Below are 21,940 nucleotides of genomic sequence, written 5' to 3'. Positions count from 1 at the left end.
TTTGAAATGATGGCATTCAGAGTTTGTTCCAAAATTTAGATAGGAAATCCTGCTACGATCCTGCATTTTTTACTAAATGAACCCTTTCTTGGGTTTAAGTGGTACTATCTGATCAAGAAAGCCCTTTATTGAATCAAGGGTAATGGCCCTGGGTTTCCTTTCCTAGCATTTTTTAAGTTAGACAACTTGATGGATCGAAATATTTGCCTACGATTCTGCTAGAAAGCAAGAGAAAGAAATGGTCAGGATTTGGCAGGCATTTGAAAATGTATGAAAGGACTGGTAGTATTGCAGGGTGGGGGGGCAGGGTGCTTAGTTGGTTGTAGGCTGGATTGTATGATACATCCTTGAAAATGATGGTATTTGGTCAAAATGCCAAATATTAGTTGGTCAAAGGGTACAAAAAGTTGGATAGTGTAGAAGAGAAAGATGTGGGCTGGAGACAAAGCAGAGGTAACAATTAGAAACAGGAGGAGTCAGAACAGTTAAAGGGGAGAAAAACAGTAGAACAAAATTCTTTTTTCCTCAGGAGATTGGTAGTGTTTAGGCTTCTGTTGGTGACTTAAAATAAATCTCTTGACTCTCAAACCGTTTTTTCTTCACCAGAATGAAATGGGTCAGAATGAAGCATTCCTAATCAAGAGAAATGAGTTTGTTTGTTTGTTTGTTTTTAAAGATTTTATTTATTTATTTGACAAAAAGAGAAAGATCATAAGTAGGCAGAGAGGCAGGCAGAGAGAGTGGGGGAAGCACGCTCCCTCCTGAGCAGAGAGCCCGATGTGGGGACTTGATCCCAGGACCCTGAGGTCATAACCCAAGGTGAAGGCAGAGGCTTAACTCACTGAGCCACCCAGGTGCCCTGAGAAGTGAGTTTTTAGTGCATATATACTTGATGAAATTACTCACTACTTGTTAAGGAAGGTGTAACACTTTATGTAACACTTTATGTGTAACACTGATATACATAGGGTGCAAGTGACAGATCTCAGCCTGTCACATTCCCATTTGCTGCTCTCAGTTCCTGACTCTGCATGGTGTTGTCCAGTGCATCCATCTTTTACACTGCTCACTCTGCACTCTCAGTCCCTGCCCCTCACCCAGGGTCTGTCAGCTACTCAGCTGGTGCCTATGAAAGAGTTGAACCAAGAGGTTCTTTGCCTAGAAGAGTTTTTTTTTTGTTTTTTTTTTTTTAAAGATTTTATTTATTTATTTATTTGACAGACAGAGATCACAAGCAGGCAGAGAGGCAGGCAGAGAGAGAGAAAGGGAAGCAGGCTTCCTGCGGAGCAGAGAGCCCGATGCGGGGCTCGATCCCAGGACCCTGAGATCATGACCCGAGCCAAAGGCAGCAGCCTAAACCACTGAGCCACCCAGGTGCCCCTGTTTTGTTTTGTTTTAAGATGCTATTTATTTATTAGAAAATGCACAGAAGGAGAGGGAGGCACAGACCCATTGAGCAGGGCTTGATCCCATGACCCTGAGATCATGACCTGAGCCGAAGGCAGACACTTAACCAACTGAGCCACCCAAGCGCCCACTAAGAGAGTTTTTTGAAAAGCTACTCCTCTCATTTGTAGTGGCATTAGCTGAACTTAATTCCCAGAAGACTTACTTTAACAATGGATTCATATAGGGAATAGCTTTGGAGGGGGGGGACAGTCACATTTTGAAGAAGACAAGGATTGATTTGCCTCAGATAGTAAAATATGAAGCTGCGACATTTCATAGGCAGTGTGGTACTGACATTAGATAGAGCTCCTTGGGACAAAATAGCCCAGAAACAACCAGGAGCATATATAAGCATTCCAAAGAAATGGAGAAGGATTGGCTCATTTAATAAATAGCATTAGGAAAAATTAACTCTTTGAGGAAAAGTCCCTAAGTTGAAAAACAAAGGAAGTAATCATAGAAATGTGAATGGCTTTAACTACTTTTTTTTAAACATACCATATAAAATAAACTTTGAAAGGCAAACTTGGAACAATATTTGCAATAAATATGATGGGATTAATATTCTTAACTATAAAAACCTATTTCGTATGCATTACTTTTTGATTGATATCACAGGTTTGGAGAATAATTTGACAATGTCTGGTTGAAGGTGCCTAGCCTTATGACCCAGCAACTTCACTCCTAAGTCTGTGCTCTGAAGAAACCCCTGCATGTGCGCTGAGCATCCAGTATACTACAGAATCCTTAAATGTTGAGCCAAGGAAGAAACTTAATAACCCTCAATAGATTGTACAGAACAGATGATAATATGTTTATAGACCAGTGAAAAGGAACTAGGATGTACTATGAATAAGTATGATTCTCATAAACATGATGGTGACCCCAAACAACAAGCTACAAAAGTGAACATGCAGTTCTGTGTAATTAGGAGTATGTACATTTGTGGCAGAAGTATACGGAAATAATGGAATCCCTGAAAATGTGAGCACCAAATTCAGGACAGTGGCCACCTCTAGGGCTGAAGAAGAGGATGTATACACAGAGCAACCAATATCAGTAACATTGTACATCTCAAAGTGGTCAAGTGGAGAGTTATTCAAGTACTACTTACCCCTTTCTAAAGGTCTAGTATATTTCTCAATAAAAAAAGCACTAGAACCCAGTGGAGAAGAGACAAAAGATGATATATTTGTAGCGAAGAGAAATAAAAGTAGTTAATAAATACATGAAGAAAATTCAGTCCTCATTAGTAATTGAAGAAATGCAAATTTAAATAAACTCATTATTTAACTTAACTGCAAATGTTTTAGGGAATAAACACAACCTGCTGCTAAGAACAGGGTAAGAAGGGCATATTGGTGGACAGAGAATCAATTGATAGAGCCTGTGAAGAAGAAAAACAATTTGACTTAGATGTATTTATACCTTATGATTCAGTAATTCCCACTATCCCCAGAAGTCTCTGCCTCAAATGAAATAAGTGAAAATGTAGCCAAAACATTTTTGCAAAGATGTATTAGCACTATCAATAATAAGTAAAGAACCAGCAACATTCTCAATTTCTAGTAATAGGAAAAGCTACATCCTTAAGATGGCACATGGTAGCATCATTTAGGAAAAGTTTTAATAACACAAGGTAATGCTTAGAATTTTCAGGTTAAAAACGCAGTATATAAAACCATATGTGGCAACCATATCACACATTTATAAACCAAGTCTTTTTTTTTTTTTTTTTTTTAAGATTTTATTTATTTATCAGAGAGAAGGGGAGAGAGCGAGCACAGGCAGACAGAATGGCAGGCAGAGGCAGAGGGAGAAGCAGGCTCCCCGCTGAGCAAGGAGCCCGATGTGGGACTCGATCCCAGGACGCTGGGATCACGACCCGAGCTGAAGGCAGCTGCTTAACCAACTGAGCCACCCAGGCGTCCCTATAAACCAAGTCTTAAAGGAAGTTTTACCAAAGGTGCTCATCAGTCATGTCAACATCTTTTTCATTGTATTACAGGCGGTTCCTGTTAATGATGGAATAGAGCTGTTGCAAATGGTCCTGAACTTTAACACCAAGGATCCTCTCATCCTGTCCTGTGTCCTCACTAATGTCTCAGCACTCTTTCCGTTTGTCACCTACAGACCAGAGTTCCTGCCCCAGGTCTTCTCTAAGGTAAATTCCATCTCCTTTGTAAACTTTGAGTATTTTTGAACTAATTATTTTTTTTGTGATTGTTTTTGAGAGTCTTTGAGACAAGCTGATGAACAGTCATTTATTCATTCATCAGGTATTCAGTACTTACTGTGGATTGGGCACCATGCTGGTAGAAAAGCCTTGCTTAACATTTGGAAATAAAATCACATATACAGTTGTACCCATGTGGCATTATAATTAATAGACGAGTATACTGAGAAGTGGAAAAGAACCCCTAAAGAAGGTGTCAGTGTGCTCTCCGTTTATTCGGAGGGGATATGTGAGAGAAATTAGTGTGAATGGTTTTTGGGTTCCTGTTTAGGTGAGTAGTAGAGCACTACCTGAGTGAGAATAATGGAACCAGTAAGAATGAGGAAGAGGGCTGAGTTTGGGAATACTACATTTGGAGTGTATGTACAACATCTAGGAGAGGATACTTCACAATCAGTTGGCTATTGTTAAAGGTCTAGAGTCTGGAAGATTACAGTATTAAGGTGGCATCGTCTAGAAATGCCTAGAGCAGAGGTGAAGCCCTAGGAAAGAGGGTGATATGTATGTAGAGTTGGACGTGTAGCTCAAGCAGGGAACTCTGAGGATTATCATCTTTGGGAGAGGAGGGTAAAGAACGAGAATTCCCCAAAGAAGAATAAAGATACAGCTAGAGAAATGAAAAAATGTTGTGTTACAAAGGTCAGTAGAACTTTGTTTTTTTTTTTTAAGATTTTATGTATTTATTTGTCAGAGAGAGTGAGCATAGGCAGACAGAGTGGTAGGCAGAGGCAGAGGGAGAAGCAGGCTCCCTGCTGAGCAGGGAGCCCAATGTGGGACTCGATCCCAGGACGCTGGGATCTTGACCTGTGCCGAAGGCAGCCACTTAACCAACTGAGCCACCCAGACGTTCCAGGTCAGTAGAACTTTAATTCGTTGCATTCGTTGCAACAGAAAGTCTCTCAGAACTAGGGAATATCTATTGGGTTTCTTTTTCTTTCTTTTTTTTTATTTTTTTAAGATTTTATTTATTTATGAGAAAGAGAGAGTGCGCTCAGGGCAGAGGGGCAGAGAGGAAGGGAGAAGCAGACTGAGCAGGGAGCCCAATGAGGGGCTTGATCGTAGGACCCTGAGATCATGGCCTGAGGCATGTGTTTAAGGCAGGTGCTTAACTGGCTGAGCCACCCAGGCATTCCTCCGTGGGGTTTCTTGATTAGACCTTTGTTAGAGTATAATTCCATTCTGGTGACTTTTGCAGTAGTCACGCTGTATTAGGTGAAAGAGTCTATGAGAAGTTACGCAGTGGAATCAGAGGGTATCACCATAGCTGAGTGTTTGGCTGAGGCTTGGATTGTTCAAGGATTCTGTGGCCTCCACCTTTAAAAGATGTTTGATGGTAAGATTATGAATCTCTAGCCTCTTGTAGAGTTATCTGAGAAGATAAACATCTGCAACTTCATAACACCGATTGAAAACTCTGCTGTTAGCATATTGTTTATACTTCTGAGATTTTGTTGGAAACTTTATGCCAACTGCTGTTAAAAACACTTCATGCATTTGGTACTGATGAGTAACCTTTTCTTTCTTACCCTTAGCTATTTTCATCTGTCACTTTTGAAACTGTTGAAGAAAGTAAGGTAAGACCCATTAATTCACCCAACAAATCCTAACTTCTGGAGAGCAAAACTGTGAATGCCCAACACCTAAGTCTAGATTTTTTTTATAGGTAGAAGGAGTTAGTAAAGTCAGGAGATGGTCAGAGATACTCTAAGGCAAAAACAGTGACCACGTGGATTCATGGTGACTGTAAATGTCATTCCATTAAACTCCCACATTGTGAAAATTGATTGTGAATTTGCCTTTGAAGGGAAATATTTCATGTGTTTCTAAGCAGCATCTGTAAATTTTATTAAAAGTGGCTCCAGGTTTGTGAATATGTCTTCCCAGGCCCCCAGAACCCGGGCAGTGAGGAATGTGAGGAGACACGCTTGTTCCTCCATCATCAAGACGTGTCGTGACTACCCCCAGCTCGTACTGGTAAGCTGCTGGACTCCGACCTAGTAGCCACTGAGACTTGTCAAGTTTAGTTACAGTCCTCTGTAAATCCAGCCCTAACTATACCTCACATAAAGAGGAAACAAGGAATTGTAGTTTTGCTTCAAATAAGTATTCTTGAGTTGGTGTCTTCTTCCTCTCCTGCTTAGTGGTGTAATTAAAAATGCAAATATATTCCCTCAGGATGAGTATTCTTGCCCATGTAGATGACCAAGTTTTTCCTGTCAACGTACACATCTTTTCTGTGTGATGTTGTTTACTGCCAAATGGTGTGCCTTATCTTGAGAGAAGCCAGATGCAAATCCCAACCTTTTCCGGAGGGTTCCTATAGGAAATTTAGCACTAGTCCAGATTAGAAATTAATCAAAAATTTCTTCTCTGAATACACATCAGTTATGTGTCTCCCTAACATATATAAACAAGCTAATCTTTGTCTATGAATATACTATAAAATTGAAATAGAAAAAAAGACCTATAGTTTTCACAGTACTTTTTGGGAAAGCACAAATACCCAAGACAAGAACCACTTTCTGCTTACATTGCCTGGCTTGTTCAGGCAAAAGAAGGACATAACTAAATTACTGAAGTGACAGTCTTATAGGCCTGACCTTCCTAGGAATGCCTCTCCGCCTTCCTTGAGTGACCCACCTCTCCTTAAAAATCAGACCTTCACCACCTTTGGGTTTTTTTCTTTGTAATCTGCAGCCCAATTTTGACATGCTTTATAACCATGTGAAGCAACTCCTCTCCAATGAGTTACTCTTGACACAAATGGAGAAGTGTGCCCTCATGGAAGCCCTGGTTCTCATTAGCAACCAATTCAAGAGCTACGAGCGTCAGAAGGTGTTCCTAGAGGAGCTGATGGCACCAGTGGCCAGCATCTGGCTTTCTGAAGACATGCACAGGTAGAGGAGAGCCTTTGCCCTAGACCCTCACCGCACTGGAGCACCCATCCTGTATTTAAAGAGCTGTGCCTAGGGTGCCCGTGTAAGGATCTCAAGGGGTGATGGCTCATCAGCGATATCTGAGTTTTCCAGAAGAAGTCTTTTATGCGGGTTGCTGAAAATATCACCTTGAGTTCGGAAGTGTAGGGAGAGGGAAGAAATGAGAAGAGATGGGTAGTATGGTCGGGAGGCCACAGAGTACCTGCGGTGTCTGCAGAGTGCGGTGCCAGCCCACGTAGACACTCAAGAACAGCCAGGAGGGGCCACACGGACAGACACTCATTGTGCCCATGTAGCATTCTCAAGCCTGCGTCCTTTTTGCTAATGACACTCAGAAGTGGGAAGAGGAATTTCAACCTTCAAATAACAGCTGACAATGATTAAATTCCTCTCACTGTAGCAAGTGCTCTTTGGGGCCAAATAATCACAGTTTATTAGCTTTTGTGGAAGAAACCATCTGTGCTTGAAGTCATGTTATGACTTGTCTTTCCCACTCCAACTTTCAGAGTGCTGTCAGATGTTGATGCTTTTATTGCCTACGTGGGCGCCGATCGGAAGAGCTGTGACCCAGGCCCAGAGGATCCCTGTGGTCTAAACCGCGCACGAGTGAGTAAGCCGCTCCTGGGAATGGGAAGCTGCAGAGGCCACTGGTAGAACTAGAGACTCCACCATTTGTAGAGTCTTTTACAGATCTCTGTTTCTTCTACATGCGTGAGAAATCTGGAAGTCTTCACTTCCCTAAGTTTCTCCTTTCTTTTCTTTAGTCTTGAATTTTTTTTTTTAAGATTTTTTTTTTTTTTTTTTTTTTTGACAGAAGAGGGAGAGAGAGAGTGGGAGGGGCAGAGGGAGAAGCAGACTCCCTGCCGCCGAGCAGGGAGACCAATGTGGGGCTAGATTCCAGGACCCTGGGATCATGACCTGAGCTGAAAGCAAATGCTTAACTGAGCCACCCAGGCACCCCTAGTCTTGAGTTCTTGAGTTAGTTCCCACAGCAGAGCAGATAGTCTTTTCTTCGAAGTCATTATTTTGGCTTTAAGGATCCCTAAATAGCTCCAAAGACTGAAGGTGTTATGGGGAATTGGGTCAGCAATTTGTTTTATGTTTTTCTGTAGATGAGCTTTTGTGTATATAGCATTCTGGGTGTTGTGAAACGAACTTGCTGGCCCACTGACCTAGAAGAGGCCAAAGCTGGGGGATTCATCGTGGGTTATACACCCAGTGGAAATCCAATCTTCCGTAACCCCTGCACAGAACAGATTCTGAAACTTCTTGACAATTTGCTTGCACTTATAAGGTGAGTTGCAATAATGGTTTTTCTGTTGTTTAATTTTTTTACCTTAAGAATCTCTAAAGTGTAATCTGTTTCTGTTCTTCAGATCAAGGTGGTTAGTAAATGAGGGAATAGTTCTTGTTTTTTTCTCGACGGGATCTCTCTCTTTTTTTTTTAAATATCACTAGCCCTCACTTGCCTGAGTCTTGCGTTCTAAGTGAACACATGGCGGCTGATCCCAAAATGGCTTTTCTCATTTGGAGCCTCTTCTCTATGCTCCTCTCCTACTTCCTTATACTTTGTACCTACTTTTTTTTTTTTAAAGATTTTATTTATTTATTTGACTGAGAGAAAGAGAGAGAGGGAACACAAGCAGGGGGAGTGGGAGAGGGAGAAGCAGGCTTCCCGCTGAGCAGGGAGCCAGATGTGGGGCTCAATCCCAGGACCTTGGGATCATGACCTGAGCCGAAGGCAGACACTTAACGGCTGAGCCACCCAGGTGCCCCTTGTCTCTACTTTTTATTTGAGGTTTTATTTGTTCAAATTTTTGCCACTGAAGGAGTTGTTTGCTGGGAGCGGGACAGTTGCTTTCTTTTTTTTTTTTTTTTTTTAAGATTTTATTTATTTATTTGGCAGGCAGAGATCACAAGTAGGCAGAGAGGCAGGCAGAGAAAGATGGGGAAACAGGCTCCCTGCTCAGCAGAGAGCCCAATGTGGGGCTCAGTCCCAGGACCCTGAGATCATGACCTGAGCTGAAGACAGGGGCTTAACCCACTGAGCCACCCTGGTGCCCCAGGACAGTTGCTTTCTTAATGGTGCTTCTGAGTGGTATTCAGATGAGCTCACCTGAATTTATCAATAACGACTCTGCCCTCAAATGGACCAAACATGCATGATCATGCCCAAGGAAGGCATGATGCATGTTCCACCTGTTTCCTAGGTCTTTAATTCTGAAAGCCTCCTTAGACCAGCGCAGCATCAATCCCCGAAGAAGCTTGTTTGAAATGCAGAATCGGGACCCCACCCCATGTGTTTTCACAAGCTCTCCAGGTGCTTTCATTAAAGGTTCAGAGTCACTGTTAGAAATTACATGAGATAATGTATTCAAGTGGAAGTGGGCCAGGCCTCTACTTTGTTGGTTACATGAGTATGCTTGATGATTCAGGGATATACTACAGAGAAAAGTAGGCTATGGCTAGAATTCAGTTCTTAGTGGCCAAAGCAGAGTGATTCTTTTTTATATCATTTTTTTTTTAAGATTTTATTCATTTATTTTGAGAGAGAGTGCATGAGCAGGGTGAGGGGCAGAAGGAGAGGGAGAAGCAGCCTCCATGCTGAGTAAGGAGCTGAACTCGAGACCTCATCCCAGGACCCTGGGTTCGTGACCTGAGCCGACGGCAGACACTTAATCGGCTATACCACCCAGACGCCCCGTGATTCTTTTCTCTCTCACATAGTATTTCTCAGTTACAGGCTAGAACTCTGTTCCAGTGGTTTTTGGCCTCTTACCCAGGGTGAAAGAGCAGTATCTCAACTGGGCAAACCAAATGACTCATGTCTCTGGGACACAGTGCTAGAAGCAGACTCTGTAGATCATCAGCTTAAGAATCCAAGGGTTTAAGTTAAGGTTGACCAAATTGGAGAGCTGGAGTGTCTGAAAGAGTGGTCACTGGGGATCTGTCTATAGAAAAAGGCTTTCTTTTGTTCTCATTTCAAAAGGAAGAAAGACATTTCAGTAAAGAAGTATGGCTTGCATATTGAGAGCATAGTAAAATATCTAGTCAAGGAAAGGTTTGCTTCCATATTGGTGTTTTTAAAACCAGAAGCTTCTTCTGTAGCTTAGAGAAAAGTAAAAGTGATGGAGTCAGTTAGCAACATTCTGTCTTTTTAGGCTTATAACCAGAGTCCATGTGGTGGGAGCCCAGGCCTGGAAAGAAAGTTCATTCCTGATTGGGCGAGACCACAAGAATAGAATGGTTGTCATCTTGATACTTTTCTAAGAATTTAGTGTTTTGGAAAATCCCGGAGGCAGTCAGAAGGTATTTTGAAAAAACGTTCACCACAGTTATGGAGTTTGATTCTTTGAATAGTGTGCATCTGGAGCTATTAGAGTTTTGTCTTGTTTTTGTAATGAGTTTTATCTTGAAGTGTAAGGGCACAAACAGATGTAAGGAAAGGACAGGAATTATGATTGCATATCGCTGGACTTTCACAAGGGAAACTCGCTCCTGCGATCAGCACGCAGGTCCATAAGCAACCTAGCAAACACCTCAAGTCAGTACCTGTCCTTCAGGGGAACCAGTATTCTGACCTTCCCACATATTGCCTGGTTTTCTGAGTTTTCATAAATGGAGTCAGAAGCATGCATGCCTTTGTGTCTGGCTTCTCTTGCTCAGTAATTTGTGACAGTTGTCTGAGTTCCTGTGTGTCCTTGTGGTTCACTCTTTCACATTGCTGGCATGGTAGTCTATTTTGTAATTATTCTGTCACTTGCTTATTCATTTCGAATTGGTGGGCTTTTTGGTAGTTTCCAGCATTTTATTGTTAAAAATAGTGCAGTCGTGCTGCTGTTAGCATTCTTGTAAATGTTTTTTGGGGCATACATAATTTCTGTTGGGTTGGAATAGAATCCTACATGTAAGAGTAGAATTCCTGGTTCATAAGGTACGCATATTTTCTATTTTGTAGATAGAACCAAATAGTTTTCTAAAGTGATGTACTAATTGGCATTCCCACCGGTTGGGTATTGGAGCTGTGAGTTTTAACTCCTTGTCACATAGTCTGGTAACAGTGCCATGTGGGGCTGGCTGTCGAGCACTTGAAATGTGACTGGTTTGAAATTAGATAGGCTGTAAGTGTAAAATACACCAGATTCCAAAAACTTGGTACAAAAAAGGAATATAAAATATCTTGTTAATTTTTTTATATTGATGTTGAAATGATGTTTGTTTGTTTTGTGTGCATTGGGTTAAGTAGAATTAATATGACCTGTTTCTTTTTGCTTTCTAAGCTTGGCTGGCTAGAAAATTTTGTTTTATTTATTTCTTAAAAGATTTTACTTATTCGAGAGAGCGTGCAAATGCATGCATATATGCGTGTGCAGGAGCAGGGGGAGGAGCAGAGGGAGAAGCAGACTTCCTGATGAGCAGGGAGCGCAATGTAAGGGCTCCGTCCCAGGACCCTGGGATCATGACCGGAGCCGAAGGCAGTCGCTTAACTTACTGAGCCACCCAGGTGCTCCTGGCTAGAAAATTTTAATTGGCTCATGTGGCTTTCATTATATTTCTGTTAAATAATATTGTTCCTAGTGGGTCAGATGGAGGACAGATGTGGGGAGCAGAACTCGGGTTCTCCAAAGGTGCATTGTCATCTTCATCTTTTTAGAATGATAACAGCTTTTCTGTTAACTTGAAGTTTGTTACATTATATCTGTATATCTTCTATACATTTTCTCAAAATCTTTATCATGTGATCTCTTGTTTAGCATAGTGACTATACTCCTCAGGTAGTACTGAGAAGATTTCACATAGGTACAGATCATACAAAACTTAAAACTTTTGTTACCTGGTTGTTTTTCTTTGCTGAGGAGTAACTAGTTTTCTCTTAATGTGGAAGCACAGAACCCTGCCTTGCAAGTGAGTCAGGAAAGGTGATACTTCAGGAGCCTAAACATTACTGCTGTGAGCACTGACAGGAAATCAGAGATACCGAAGCGATATATACTCTTGAGTCCTCGTGCCACTTCTACTGAGTTAGAGATGTAGCGCCATGGGACCATCATCATCTTGAGCAGGAGGAGGGGAGACCATAAGGAATACAAGATTCTGTTGTAGTGTCAGGGATGTTTGACCAAGGATGCATTAATAATATCTTTTTTAAATTACATCTTGAGGTGATAGCCACACTTAATTTTTTTTTTTTTTTTTTTTTGACAGAGATCTCAAGTAGGTGGAGAGGCAGAGAGAGAGAGAGAGAGAGAGAGGGGAGGAAGCAGACTCCCCACAGAGCAGAGAGCCTGATGCGGGGCTCGATCCCAGGACCCTGGGACCATGACCTGAACCGAAGGCAGAGGCTTAACCCTCTGAGCCACCCAAGTGCCCCCACAGCCACACTTAATTAAAGGATAAAAAAACAGCTTGTCTGCTCCCAGTCATACTCAAAACTGAATTTCTTCTCAGTAAGAACTGATTTTTTCAGAGATCATTTCATAGTAGTAGCCATCTTTCTAAACCACTGAGAAAGACTTACAGTAGAAACCAAATTGCAGCTTTTCAAAGTAAGTGGCACCTTTTACCAATTCTTGGGCTCTGCACAGCAGTAGATAAAGGCTACAGCAGAGTTTTGGCTGGCTTCACAAAATAGGAGCAAAGTGACTCCCAGCAACATGATTGAGAGATTATACACCGAGACAAGTGCAGTTTAGTCGACGGGTATAAGAGTACTCCAACATATAAAAATAAACTAGTGTAGGGGCGCCTGGGTGGCTCAGTGGGTTAAGCCTCTGCCTTCGGCTCAGGTCATGATCCCAGGGTCCTGGGATTGAGCCCCACATCGGGCTCTCTGCTCCGCGGGGAGCCTGCTTCCTCCTTTCTCTCTGCCTCTCTGTCCACTTGTGATCTCTGTCAAATAAATAAAATACTATATAAAAAAAAAAAGTAGTGTAATACACCATATTAATAGAACAAGGGAAATAATCCACGTGATCATCTTAATTGACACAAAAAAGCATTTGACAAAATCTAAATTTAACACCTCTTTTTTTTTTTTTTTTTTAAGATTTTACTTATTTATTTGACTGACAGAGATCACAAGTAGGCAGAGAGAGGAGGAAGCAGGCTCCCTGCAGAGCAGAGAGCCCAACATGGGGCTCGATCCCAGGACTCTGGGATCATGACCTGAGCCAAAGGCAGAGGCTTTAACCCACTGAGCCACCCAGGCGCCCATAAATTTAACACCTCTTGATGATAAAAACACTCAGCAGACTGTGAGTAGAAGGGAACTTGTTTGACATGAAAAATGATTCTTATGAAAAATCCATAGCTTATCTCTTACTCAGTGATTAAAGATGGAGTGGTTTCCTCCTACCATCAGGAACAGAATATGGATGCCCAGTTCCACTGCCATTTGACATTGTGTACTGGCAGTCGCAGATGGAGAATTAAGGCAAGAAAAAGAAATAAAGGTATCCAAATTGGAAAAGAAGTAAACTATCTCCATTCATAAATGAAAATCCCCCCAGATCACCAAAAAAGATGCTCATCATCATTAGAGGTCTAATTAGGGAAGTGCAAATCAGAACCATGAGATACCACTTCACACCCAACAAAATGGTTGAAATAAATAGTAATAATAATTATTTTAGAAACAAAATTATGGGGCACCTGGGTGGCTCAGTCAGTTAAGTGTCTGCTTTTGGCTCAGGTCATGATCAGATACTGGGATTGAGCCCAGTATCAGGTTTCCTCCTGAGCAGGGAGCCTGCTTCTCCTTCTCCCAAGTCTGTCCCTCCCCACCACTCATGTTCTCACTTGCTCTGCTCTCTCTCTTAAATAAATAAGTAATCTTGAAAAAAGAAACAAAATTATGAGGCATCTGGGTGGCTCATTCAGTTAAGCACCTGACTCTTGATTTCAGCTCTGGTCATGATTTCAGGGTTGTGAGATTGAGTACTGTGTCGGGCTCCATGCAGCCTGCTTACGAGTCCCTCTCCCTCTGTGCCTCATCATACCCCCCTACCCCAGAATTATACATTTTGGCAATGATGAGGAGAAACTAGAACCCTTGTGCATTGCTGGTGAGCAACATAAAGTGGTTTAGCTACTATGGAAAAAAAGGAAATGGTTTATTTTTCAGAACTTTAAATATGGAATTATCACACGACCTGTCATTTTCACTCATGCATATATACCCTAAAGAGTTGCCAACAGGTACGCAAACAAATACTTGCTGAGTAATGTTCTCCCAGCACTATATCACAGTAGCCAATCCGTGGAGATGCAGATACCAGCCACAGGAAGGAAGGAAGTATTATTAATGTGCTGTAATGTAGAAGAACCTTAAAACTATTACGCTGAGTGAAAGACACCAGACTCAGAAGGCCATGTATTATATAATTTCATTTATAATTCTGATTTATAATTCCATTTGTGTGAAATATCAGTAGATAAATTTATCTACTTATCAATGGATAAATCTATAGAGACAGTAAATTGGTGCTCCCAGAAGCTGGAGGAAGGGAGAAATGGAGATGAACTGCTAGTTATGTAACTGTTCCTACTTAATGGCAGTGGGGAGGTTGGGTGGAGGGGAGGGGACAGAGGGTGTGATCTGCCCTTGGCCCCAGTCATTCCCTGCTTGGAAGCTTCCTTCAAGTTTTACTTTTACTTTTACTTTTACTTCCTTCAAGTTAAAAGTTGAGGGGTGCCTGGGTGGCTCAATCAGTTAAGCATCTGCCTTTGGCTCAGGTCATGATCCCCGGGTCCTGGGATCGAGCCCTGCATGAGGCTCCCTGCTCAATGGGAAGCCTGCTTGTCCCTCTCCCACTTCCCCTGCTTGTGTTCCCTCTCTCTCTGTGTCTGTCTCTGTCAAATAAATAAAATCTTCAAAAAAAAATAGGATAATGAAATTAATGAAGCTGAGGAATAGGAAAAAAAGATTGAAGAGAAGGTAACAGCCTAAAGAATATGTGGGTCACTCTAAGCAGTTACTAATAAGAATCATGGGAGTGCACTGTTGGGGGAATATAAAATGGGACTGCTGCAAAAAAACATTTGAACTGCTCCTCAAAAAAATAAAAATAATATCATATGATCCAGCAATTCCAGTTCTGGGTTCTCAAAAGAAATGAAAACAGGGTTGGGATGCCTGGGTGGCTCAGTTGGTTAAGCAGCTGCCTTCAGCTCAGGTCATGATCCCAGGGTCCTGGGATCGAGTCCCACATCGGGCTCCTTGCTTGGCAGGGAGCCTGCTTCTCCCTCTGCCTCTGCCTGCCATTCTGTCTGCCTGTGCTCGCTCTCTCTCCATTATTTATTTCTCTCTCTCCTTTATTTATCTCTGACAAATAAATAAAATCTTAAAAAAAAAAGAAAAGAAAAGAAATGAAAACAGGGTCTCAGAGACTTATTTATACACTCAAATTCATAGCAGCATTATTTATACTAGCTAAAACATGGAAGCTGCTTGGCTGGCTCCGTTGGAAGATCATGAGACTCTTGATCTCAGGGTTGTAAGTTGGGGCCCTTGGCCCCAACTGGTTGTAAGTTGGGTGTAGAGATTACTTAAAATAAAATCGTTAACAAAAAAAGTGAAAGCAACCCAAGTGTCCACCAGTGGATGAATGTGATACATACATCCAATAGAATATCTTTCAGCCTTTAAAAGGGAGGCAGTTCTTCAATATGGTACAACAAGAATGAACCTTGAGGACATTGTGCTAAATGACAGAAGCTGGTCACAGAAGGACAAATCCTGTAGGATTCTACTTGCATAAGGTGCTGAATATGGTCAAAATCCTAAAGTCAGAAAGTATAATGGTGGTTGCTGGGAGCCAGGAGAGGGAAGAATGGGGAGATACTGTTTATTAGGTCAGAGTTTCAGTTTTATAAGACAAAAAATAGGGGATGGATAGTGGTGATGGTTGCATAACAGTCTGAGTGTATTTAGTGCCACTGAACTATACACTTAAAAGTGATAAATTTTATGTTATATGTATTTTACCACAATGGAAAAAACGGGAGGTCATAAAGCCTATTGGAAATATCAGTATAAGCAAGCCAGGCCGCGGACCAGGAGAAGACGTTTGCAGCACGTGACTTGCAAACCATCAGTATCCAGCAATTCAACGTGCTTGTCCGCCATAGAGAAACTCAACACATGTACACAAGAACTCTGCAGAAAAGCTTATTGCTAGAAGAGGAGACAAACTTATTAGCGCTCAGGGAGGTGGGGAGATAAACTAGAACGAATTAAGTGGCATCCTTAAAGTTAAAATGATTGTACTGAGTGTACATGGTTAGATTTAATAAACAGTGTTGAGTATTTTTTTTAATTTAAAAAAGCATGGTCTAAAATCTATTTGGTGTGCATTTTTTTTTTAAAGATTTTATTTGTTTATTTGACAGACACAGCAAGAGAGGGAACATAAACAGGGTGAGTGGGGGAGGGAGAAGCAGGCTCCCCACTGAGCAGAGAGCCCAATGCAGGGGTCGATCCCAGGACTCTGGGATCATGACCTTAGCCGAAGGCAGATGCTTCACGACGGAGACACCCAGGTGCCCTGTTCAGTGTGCATCTTTAATATTTAACCCTGCTAGTTTTTTCTCTTATATTTTGTAACTTTCTCTACGTTTGAAATCTTATTATAATTACCTTTTAAAAGAAAGATAGGTGGTTACACGCTCTGCCTGTGGATTGTTGGTGGTGCCGTTGCTGTGGGTGAAAAGGGCTGTCAGCTGTGGATGGCACTAGCTCAGGTCCGCAGTCATTGCTGCTTAGTCCTCCACAGCCAGTGACTGCTCAGGTAAGGCATTTTGGTCTTCTGTTGGGAACTGTGACAGTCTTTCCAGCAGGCAGAAGCAACTGTCAGAGCATTGTATGGTTCAGGCTCTTAGAATGAAAGCCAGACATCTGAACATGGGGTCATTTCATTACCTGCTCTGTGTTCCAGCCTGTGAAAGCACAGGGCCTCTAGCATCTCCTATCTCCCCATCAGTCTGCAAACTGAGCGTGCCCAGGCATTACATCAGGTTTGAAAGAATTTTTGTCTCAGGGTGCCTTGGGGCTCAGTCAGTCGAGCGGTTGAGCATCTGATTCTTGGCTTCCTCTCAGGTCATGATCCTCAGGGTTGTGGGATCGAGCGCTGCATTGGGCTCTGTGTTGGGTGTGGAGTCTGCTTGGGATTCTCTCTCTCCCTCTCCCACTGTCCCTTGCCCCACTCAACACGCGTGGTGTGCACAGGCTCTGCCTCTCTTTATGAGACTGATGCACTGCCTGCAGCGCTAAGAAGGCAGTTCTCCCTTTCTTTAAAATAAGTCTTTTAAAAAAAGAATTTACCTTTCTGGCTTTAGATAGTGATAGCATCCAGCTGTCTCAGGATTTGCTTCTCGTCTTTATTGCTTTTAGGTGTTGAATACTATACAGCCAAATAGTCTATTCCTGGTGCCAGGGAAACATTTAAATTCTATGTGGATGTGTAGTATCACTGAGTTACAGGATGAAATCCATTCTTTCCTTCTGTAGGCCAACTAGGAAAAGTTCACATAGTGTCCTTGTTTCTTGCAGAACTCACAATACTTTATATGCACCAGAAATGCTGGCCAAGATGGCAGAGCCTTTCACAAAGGCTCTGGATATGCTTGAAGCGGAGAAGTCTGCGATTTTAGGTAAGAAATCAGTCCGTTTTTTCTTTTCTTGAAGTTTACCTTACCTCTGATGGACCCTCCAGCAGCTTTGGCATGCCTGTGTCACCATCCCCTCCTCTTTGCCTGGCACTACCTCAACTGCCTATTTCTCTGTGGAGTTCCTACAGGGTCTCCAAGAACAAGTGCATTGACATCATTATCTTTGGTCTGTAGAGGCAGTTGCTCTCCTCTGTCACCCCCTCTGCACTGTTAACCCTTCCAGGTAGAGGTGTGTGTCAGAGCCTTTAGCTTATAAATAAACCAGGGTTCTTTGACCTGAAGGCTGTTGGCAGACTTTTCCTGCTTTCACATATGAAAAAAAAGTGATAAATCAGTTAAGCTTTTGGATAAATGAATCTTAAAAGCAGTTAAACTAAAATAGCTTTAATTAGCTGTTATATATGTTATTAAAAATTTTAAAGGAATAGATTCTAAACCATGTCTCCCAGTTGTTGATTCAAGTGTTGCTATAACTCATTTTTCACCTTAGTAAGTAACTGCAATCGTGTGATGTGTGCTGGGAAGGGAAGCGGCCATGTGTTTATTGGGAAACCTCACCCATGTTGGAGAATAGTTGGAGGACTGCCTCCTAGTGGAGACTTGAAGGATAAGTAGGAAGGAGCTTCTCAGGTTGGACAAGAGATGTTGAGCCTTCTGGGCAAACTGAATGGCAGGTATAAGATGCTGCAGCATGCAGGAAAGAGCCTGGTGTATCCAGGAAGTAGAGAGTGGTGACTCAGTGCAGCTGGAACACACAGAGCGAGGCAGTGGTTAGAAGTTCGAGCCAGGGACGTCCAGAGTTGCCTAACCCTTGTCTCTTAAGCTTTGTGCTGGCTCACCATCACAGCCCCCACAGGGTCTCTCCGTTCCCAGCAGTAACCTGGGCCTGGGCCTGGGCCTGGGCCTGGGCCTGGCTGTCAGTAAGCAGGCCAGTGAGCATTCCTCGGCTGTGACATTCATGAAAAGAAGGGTGTTAATTGGCCTTTTTGGAGCTCGTGTCTGTGTGTCTCAGCCTACATGGTCCTGGGCCTTTTTCTTTGGCATCACTGCACTAAAGGTCCTCATTACAGAAAGTAATATCAAGAAATGTAATTTCTATAAAATATAGGATATCAAGAATGTAATTTCTATAAAAAATAGGTATTGCTTCACCACCCATTCCCACTCCCCTAATCTGCCATTCAGTTATTCAAATAAAGCCAGGAATTCCTCCTATAGAAATAGATGGTCGCCCAAAACATACTAGAATGGACAAACAGTTCCCTCTGTCAGCTTCCAGCCGTGAGCAAGACTTGAAATTAAAAACTGCCTCTGATGAGAAATTTGGCTCTTTTGGATCTTCGAGATCTCGCTCATACTATAATGAGTTTCATTATGATTTGCCTTACATGTTGGGCTTTTGCCTGAAGTGTTGCTTGAAAGGTTCCACAACTTAAAAAGCAGGGCAGGTGGGTATTCCCAGTGCTTTATGAAGAGATCATTTTGAGCTGTCATCCTGTGTTTTGGTACAAGTCCCAGGCTAAAGTTGGAGTGCCCAGGTCTAGTCTGAAGTCAGGATCACTGAAAAAGTTTCCCCCTTTCCTTGCCAAAAACAACATTGCAGTCACCTCGAAGGAAGCTCATAACCCCTCCATTTGGTAGAAGACATGGCGAGCTGCTTTGTTTTTACGGCAGTTGTCACCCCCACACCACATCTGCCTGTGGTAGGGTGTCGGCAGGTTAAGATCCTTGGCAGTAGAAGAGCATGTTCATGACCCATCTTTCCCTGTAGGCTTACCTCAACCTCTCTTGGAACTGAATGACTCTCCTGTCTACAAAACGGTCTTGGAAAGGATGCAGCGTTTCTTCTCCACCCTCTATGAAAACTGGTAAGGAACCAGTGCTACTTCTCTCTATTCTCTTTTTATTTATTTATTTAAAAAAAAAAAAGATTTTATTTATTCATTTGACAGAGACACAGTAAGAGAGGGAACACAGCTGCTTTAGCTGTGTAATGTAGCAATGCGATGGATAGGACTTCTGATGTAGATTCTAGGGTTCAGATAAGAGGAAGTAAAAATTTGACAGGAAACCAGTGATTCTAATGTCACACTGAAATGAATTGGCTGACTTTCTTGCATTTGCTTTTTTATAATTGTCATGTATGTCTCGGCCCTAGCCATAACTTGACATTTTATGCCTAACTTGTCTGCTTCCGGAGCATAAAAGGCTGAGACCACAGTGTCAGATACTGTGAGCAGGGCTGCATTTTCTCAGAGCCCTCACCACTCAAGCTACTTTGAATGGGACTCTGGAGGTCTCTAGCCAGACTTTTTCTTTGCGTCCTGGTTGTAGGATGCGGAGGTAACTGGCCATCCTGTAGCACACCACACCCTAGACATTGTCCTCACTCACCCAGGCTCCGCTCAGCCAGGCTAACCAAAAGAGACTCTTCCTTTTAACTCCATGTTCCTTACGAAGTAATGAAGGTTACTGTTGATCTTGGCTGCCAACATCTGTCTTTAAAAAGATGGCTAAATTGGCTATCAGGTTTCCTTAAAGGCAGGTGAGGGGTGCATTACTGATTGAGCTGAAGTTACCTCACAAATGAGATAGGCTAGAAATTCCTGGGGTGTTCGGGGCTTGGCAGTGACCAAGGTGGGGTTTGTCACTGGCTGTGATGTTCCCTTGCAGTTTCCACATCCTTGGGAAGGCGGGTCCTTCCATGCAGCAGGACTTTTACACTGTGGAGCACCTGGCTACTCAGCTCCTCAGCTCGGCCTTTGTCAACTTGAACAATATTCCTGACTACCGTCTCAGACCCATGCTTCATATCCTTTCCAAAGTCCCTAGATAAACCCAAGAGGCCGGGAGATTGAAGACAGGAGCCGCTCTCAGGCACTGGAGGAGGCAGAGCTGAGCAGTATGGAATAGATGGAATCATTTATCCGAGTGTGTGATAATCACATTCAGTGGAAGAGAAGATTGGCGTGAATGGCAGGAAAACAGGAAGGCAGACTGGGGGGGGGGCCTTCAAAGTGTTCTTCCTCGGGGTTAATCTTGACAACTCACTCTTTGGAAATAGGAAAGACAAAGGGTTTTTGTTTGTTTTTTTTTAATCTCTTCTATATCCTATCAGGTGCTTCCTCTCATACTTCATTCCCATTTGGACTCTCTCTCTCTCTCTCTTTTTTTTTTTTTTTTTTAATGTTTTTGAGAGTATCTTTCTTCCCTGGAGTTAAAGGAGAACTTTAGGTAAAAGAGAGTGTTCCTCTTCTTTTGGGCAAATAAATGCCTGTAAAGTGCAGCCTAGATCCATTCCTCAGTAGCCAGGGCTTTTTGGAAAAGAGTTTGAAGATTTTTGCCGCCCCCCCTTTTTAAAAAGATTTTATTTATAGGAGAACAGGAGAGAGGAGATAAACTGGAGAGGAGGGGCAGAGTGAGAGGGAGAAGCAGACTCCCTGCTGAGATGCAGGGGTCCTGGGATCATGACCTACCTGAAGGCAGACGTTGAACCAGCTGAGCCACCCGGGTGCCCCAGATTTTTGCCTATTAACACAGAATATCCTAGGCATCTTGTAGGTCTTTTGAGGGTTAACTCTGCCGGTGGGGGTATCCTGCTGCCTGGCAGGAGAGGGGTGCCTTAGAGAGGGGCATGTGTTCATGTGCTAAAACTTCTTAACCTGCTGTGCCATGGGTCTTTGTGAAGCCTCTGGTGCTCTTCTGTCCCCCAGAGCACTATGAAGCCCTGGTGTCTCCAATCCTTGGACCTCTTTTCACCTACCTCCACATGGTAAGAGATTGGTCAGAAGGGGGAGCAAAGAGGACCCTTGGGTGGGTTGGCCTGTCCTATGAGTTTTGCAAGTCAGGAGTTCCTGAAAGGGTCCCCTGCTCTTGGCTTTGCTTGCTGCAGTGGATTGCGCCCCCTTGTTTTCCCCCTGAATTAGACTGATTCAGTTGCCTACGAAGACCTGCACACTCTAGTTCTGCTCCTGACCTCCTGTTAACTGAGGAGAGACGATCAGGGGAGTCCCTCCTCTGGGTCTGTTTCCCCAGCTGTGGGATTAAGCAGGAGGACCAGCTGGGTAGAGAACAATGTTCAGAAAGACCTGGGAATTCTACAGTATCGCTGATTCTTTCCAAGCATGGGATACCCTGTTCTTGTCATGGGTGCAGGAGAGGTTCTAGAGACCACGTCTGGTAGTTTAATCTTCTGGGGTTCCCAAGGCTGTCATTGAGATCTCGAATCACCTTCAGTTCATTCTCCTCATGAAGTGGACCATAGATATTATCTGTTCCAACTTTTTCCTCACTGTCAGCATTATTTCCCTTTTGTTTTCCCAGAGGCTTTCCCAGAAATGGCAAGTCATCAACCAGAGGAGCCTACTGTGGTAAGAGGCATCTCTTTTCTTGGTGGGAGCACTGTTCTTCAGGGCTAGAAAGCTGCAGGTTATGGTCGTCCTCAGCCTACATGATAGATGGCTTGTCTGTGACCGTTAGGCATACTCTGTCTTAGGAGGGTGCTGAGACATCCTTACCCACTTTGGATTTTGATCCAGTACCTTTAGCCAACTGGATAGAGTCAAGTAATAATGCCCGCCTCACTGGATCGTTGCTGTCCCGTTCCCAGCATTGGCATGGAGCGGAGACCAAAGGAAGCCAGGAGAAGGAA

The 21,940-nt window shown here is 42.9% G+C and overlaps 1 protein-coding gene across 3 annotated transcripts in view; it reads left to right on the top strand.

Moving 5' to 3' along the window:
• The window catches only part of XPO5 (exportin 5), a 47,545-nt gene that overhangs the window by 20,590 nt on the left and 5,015 nt on the right, over nt 1-21,940 (top strand). For 2 of the 3 annotated variants that reach the window (XM_082733141.1, XM_082733140.1), the window contains 11 exons: nt 3,458-3,613; nt 5,218-5,259; nt 5,570-5,659; nt 6,383-6,582; nt 7,128-7,227; nt 7,734-7,915; nt 17,171-17,271; nt 19,061-19,157; nt 19,963-20,099; nt 20,964-21,061; nt 21,613-21,659. In XM_082733141.1, the coding sequence (XP_082589267.1) occupies nt 3,458-3,613; nt 5,218-5,259; nt 5,570-5,659; nt 6,383-6,582; nt 7,128-7,227; nt 7,734-7,915; nt 17,171-17,271; nt 19,061-19,157; nt 19,963-20,099; nt 20,964-21,061; nt 21,613-21,659 (1,250 nt within the window). Of the gene's footprint in view, nt 1-3,457; nt 3,614-5,217; nt 5,260-5,569; nt 5,660-6,382; nt 6,583-7,127; nt 7,228-7,733; nt 7,916-17,170; nt 17,272-19,060; nt 19,158-19,962; nt 20,114-20,963; nt 21,062-21,612; nt 21,660-21,940 lie in introns of all 3 variants that reach the window. The other variant, XM_082733139.1, reaches the window with a different exon arrangement.

This window comes from Mustela nivalis (assembly GCF_964662115.1).
Source record: "Mustela nivalis genome assembly, chromosome: 5".
In the NCBI taxonomy this organism is placed as follows: domain Eukaryota; kingdom Metazoa; phylum Chordata; class Mammalia; order Carnivora; family Mustelidae; genus Mustela; species Mustela nivalis.
The sequence above is the reverse complement of the archived record's forward strand: the minus strand, read 5'-3'. Positions and strand labels throughout refer to the sequence as shown.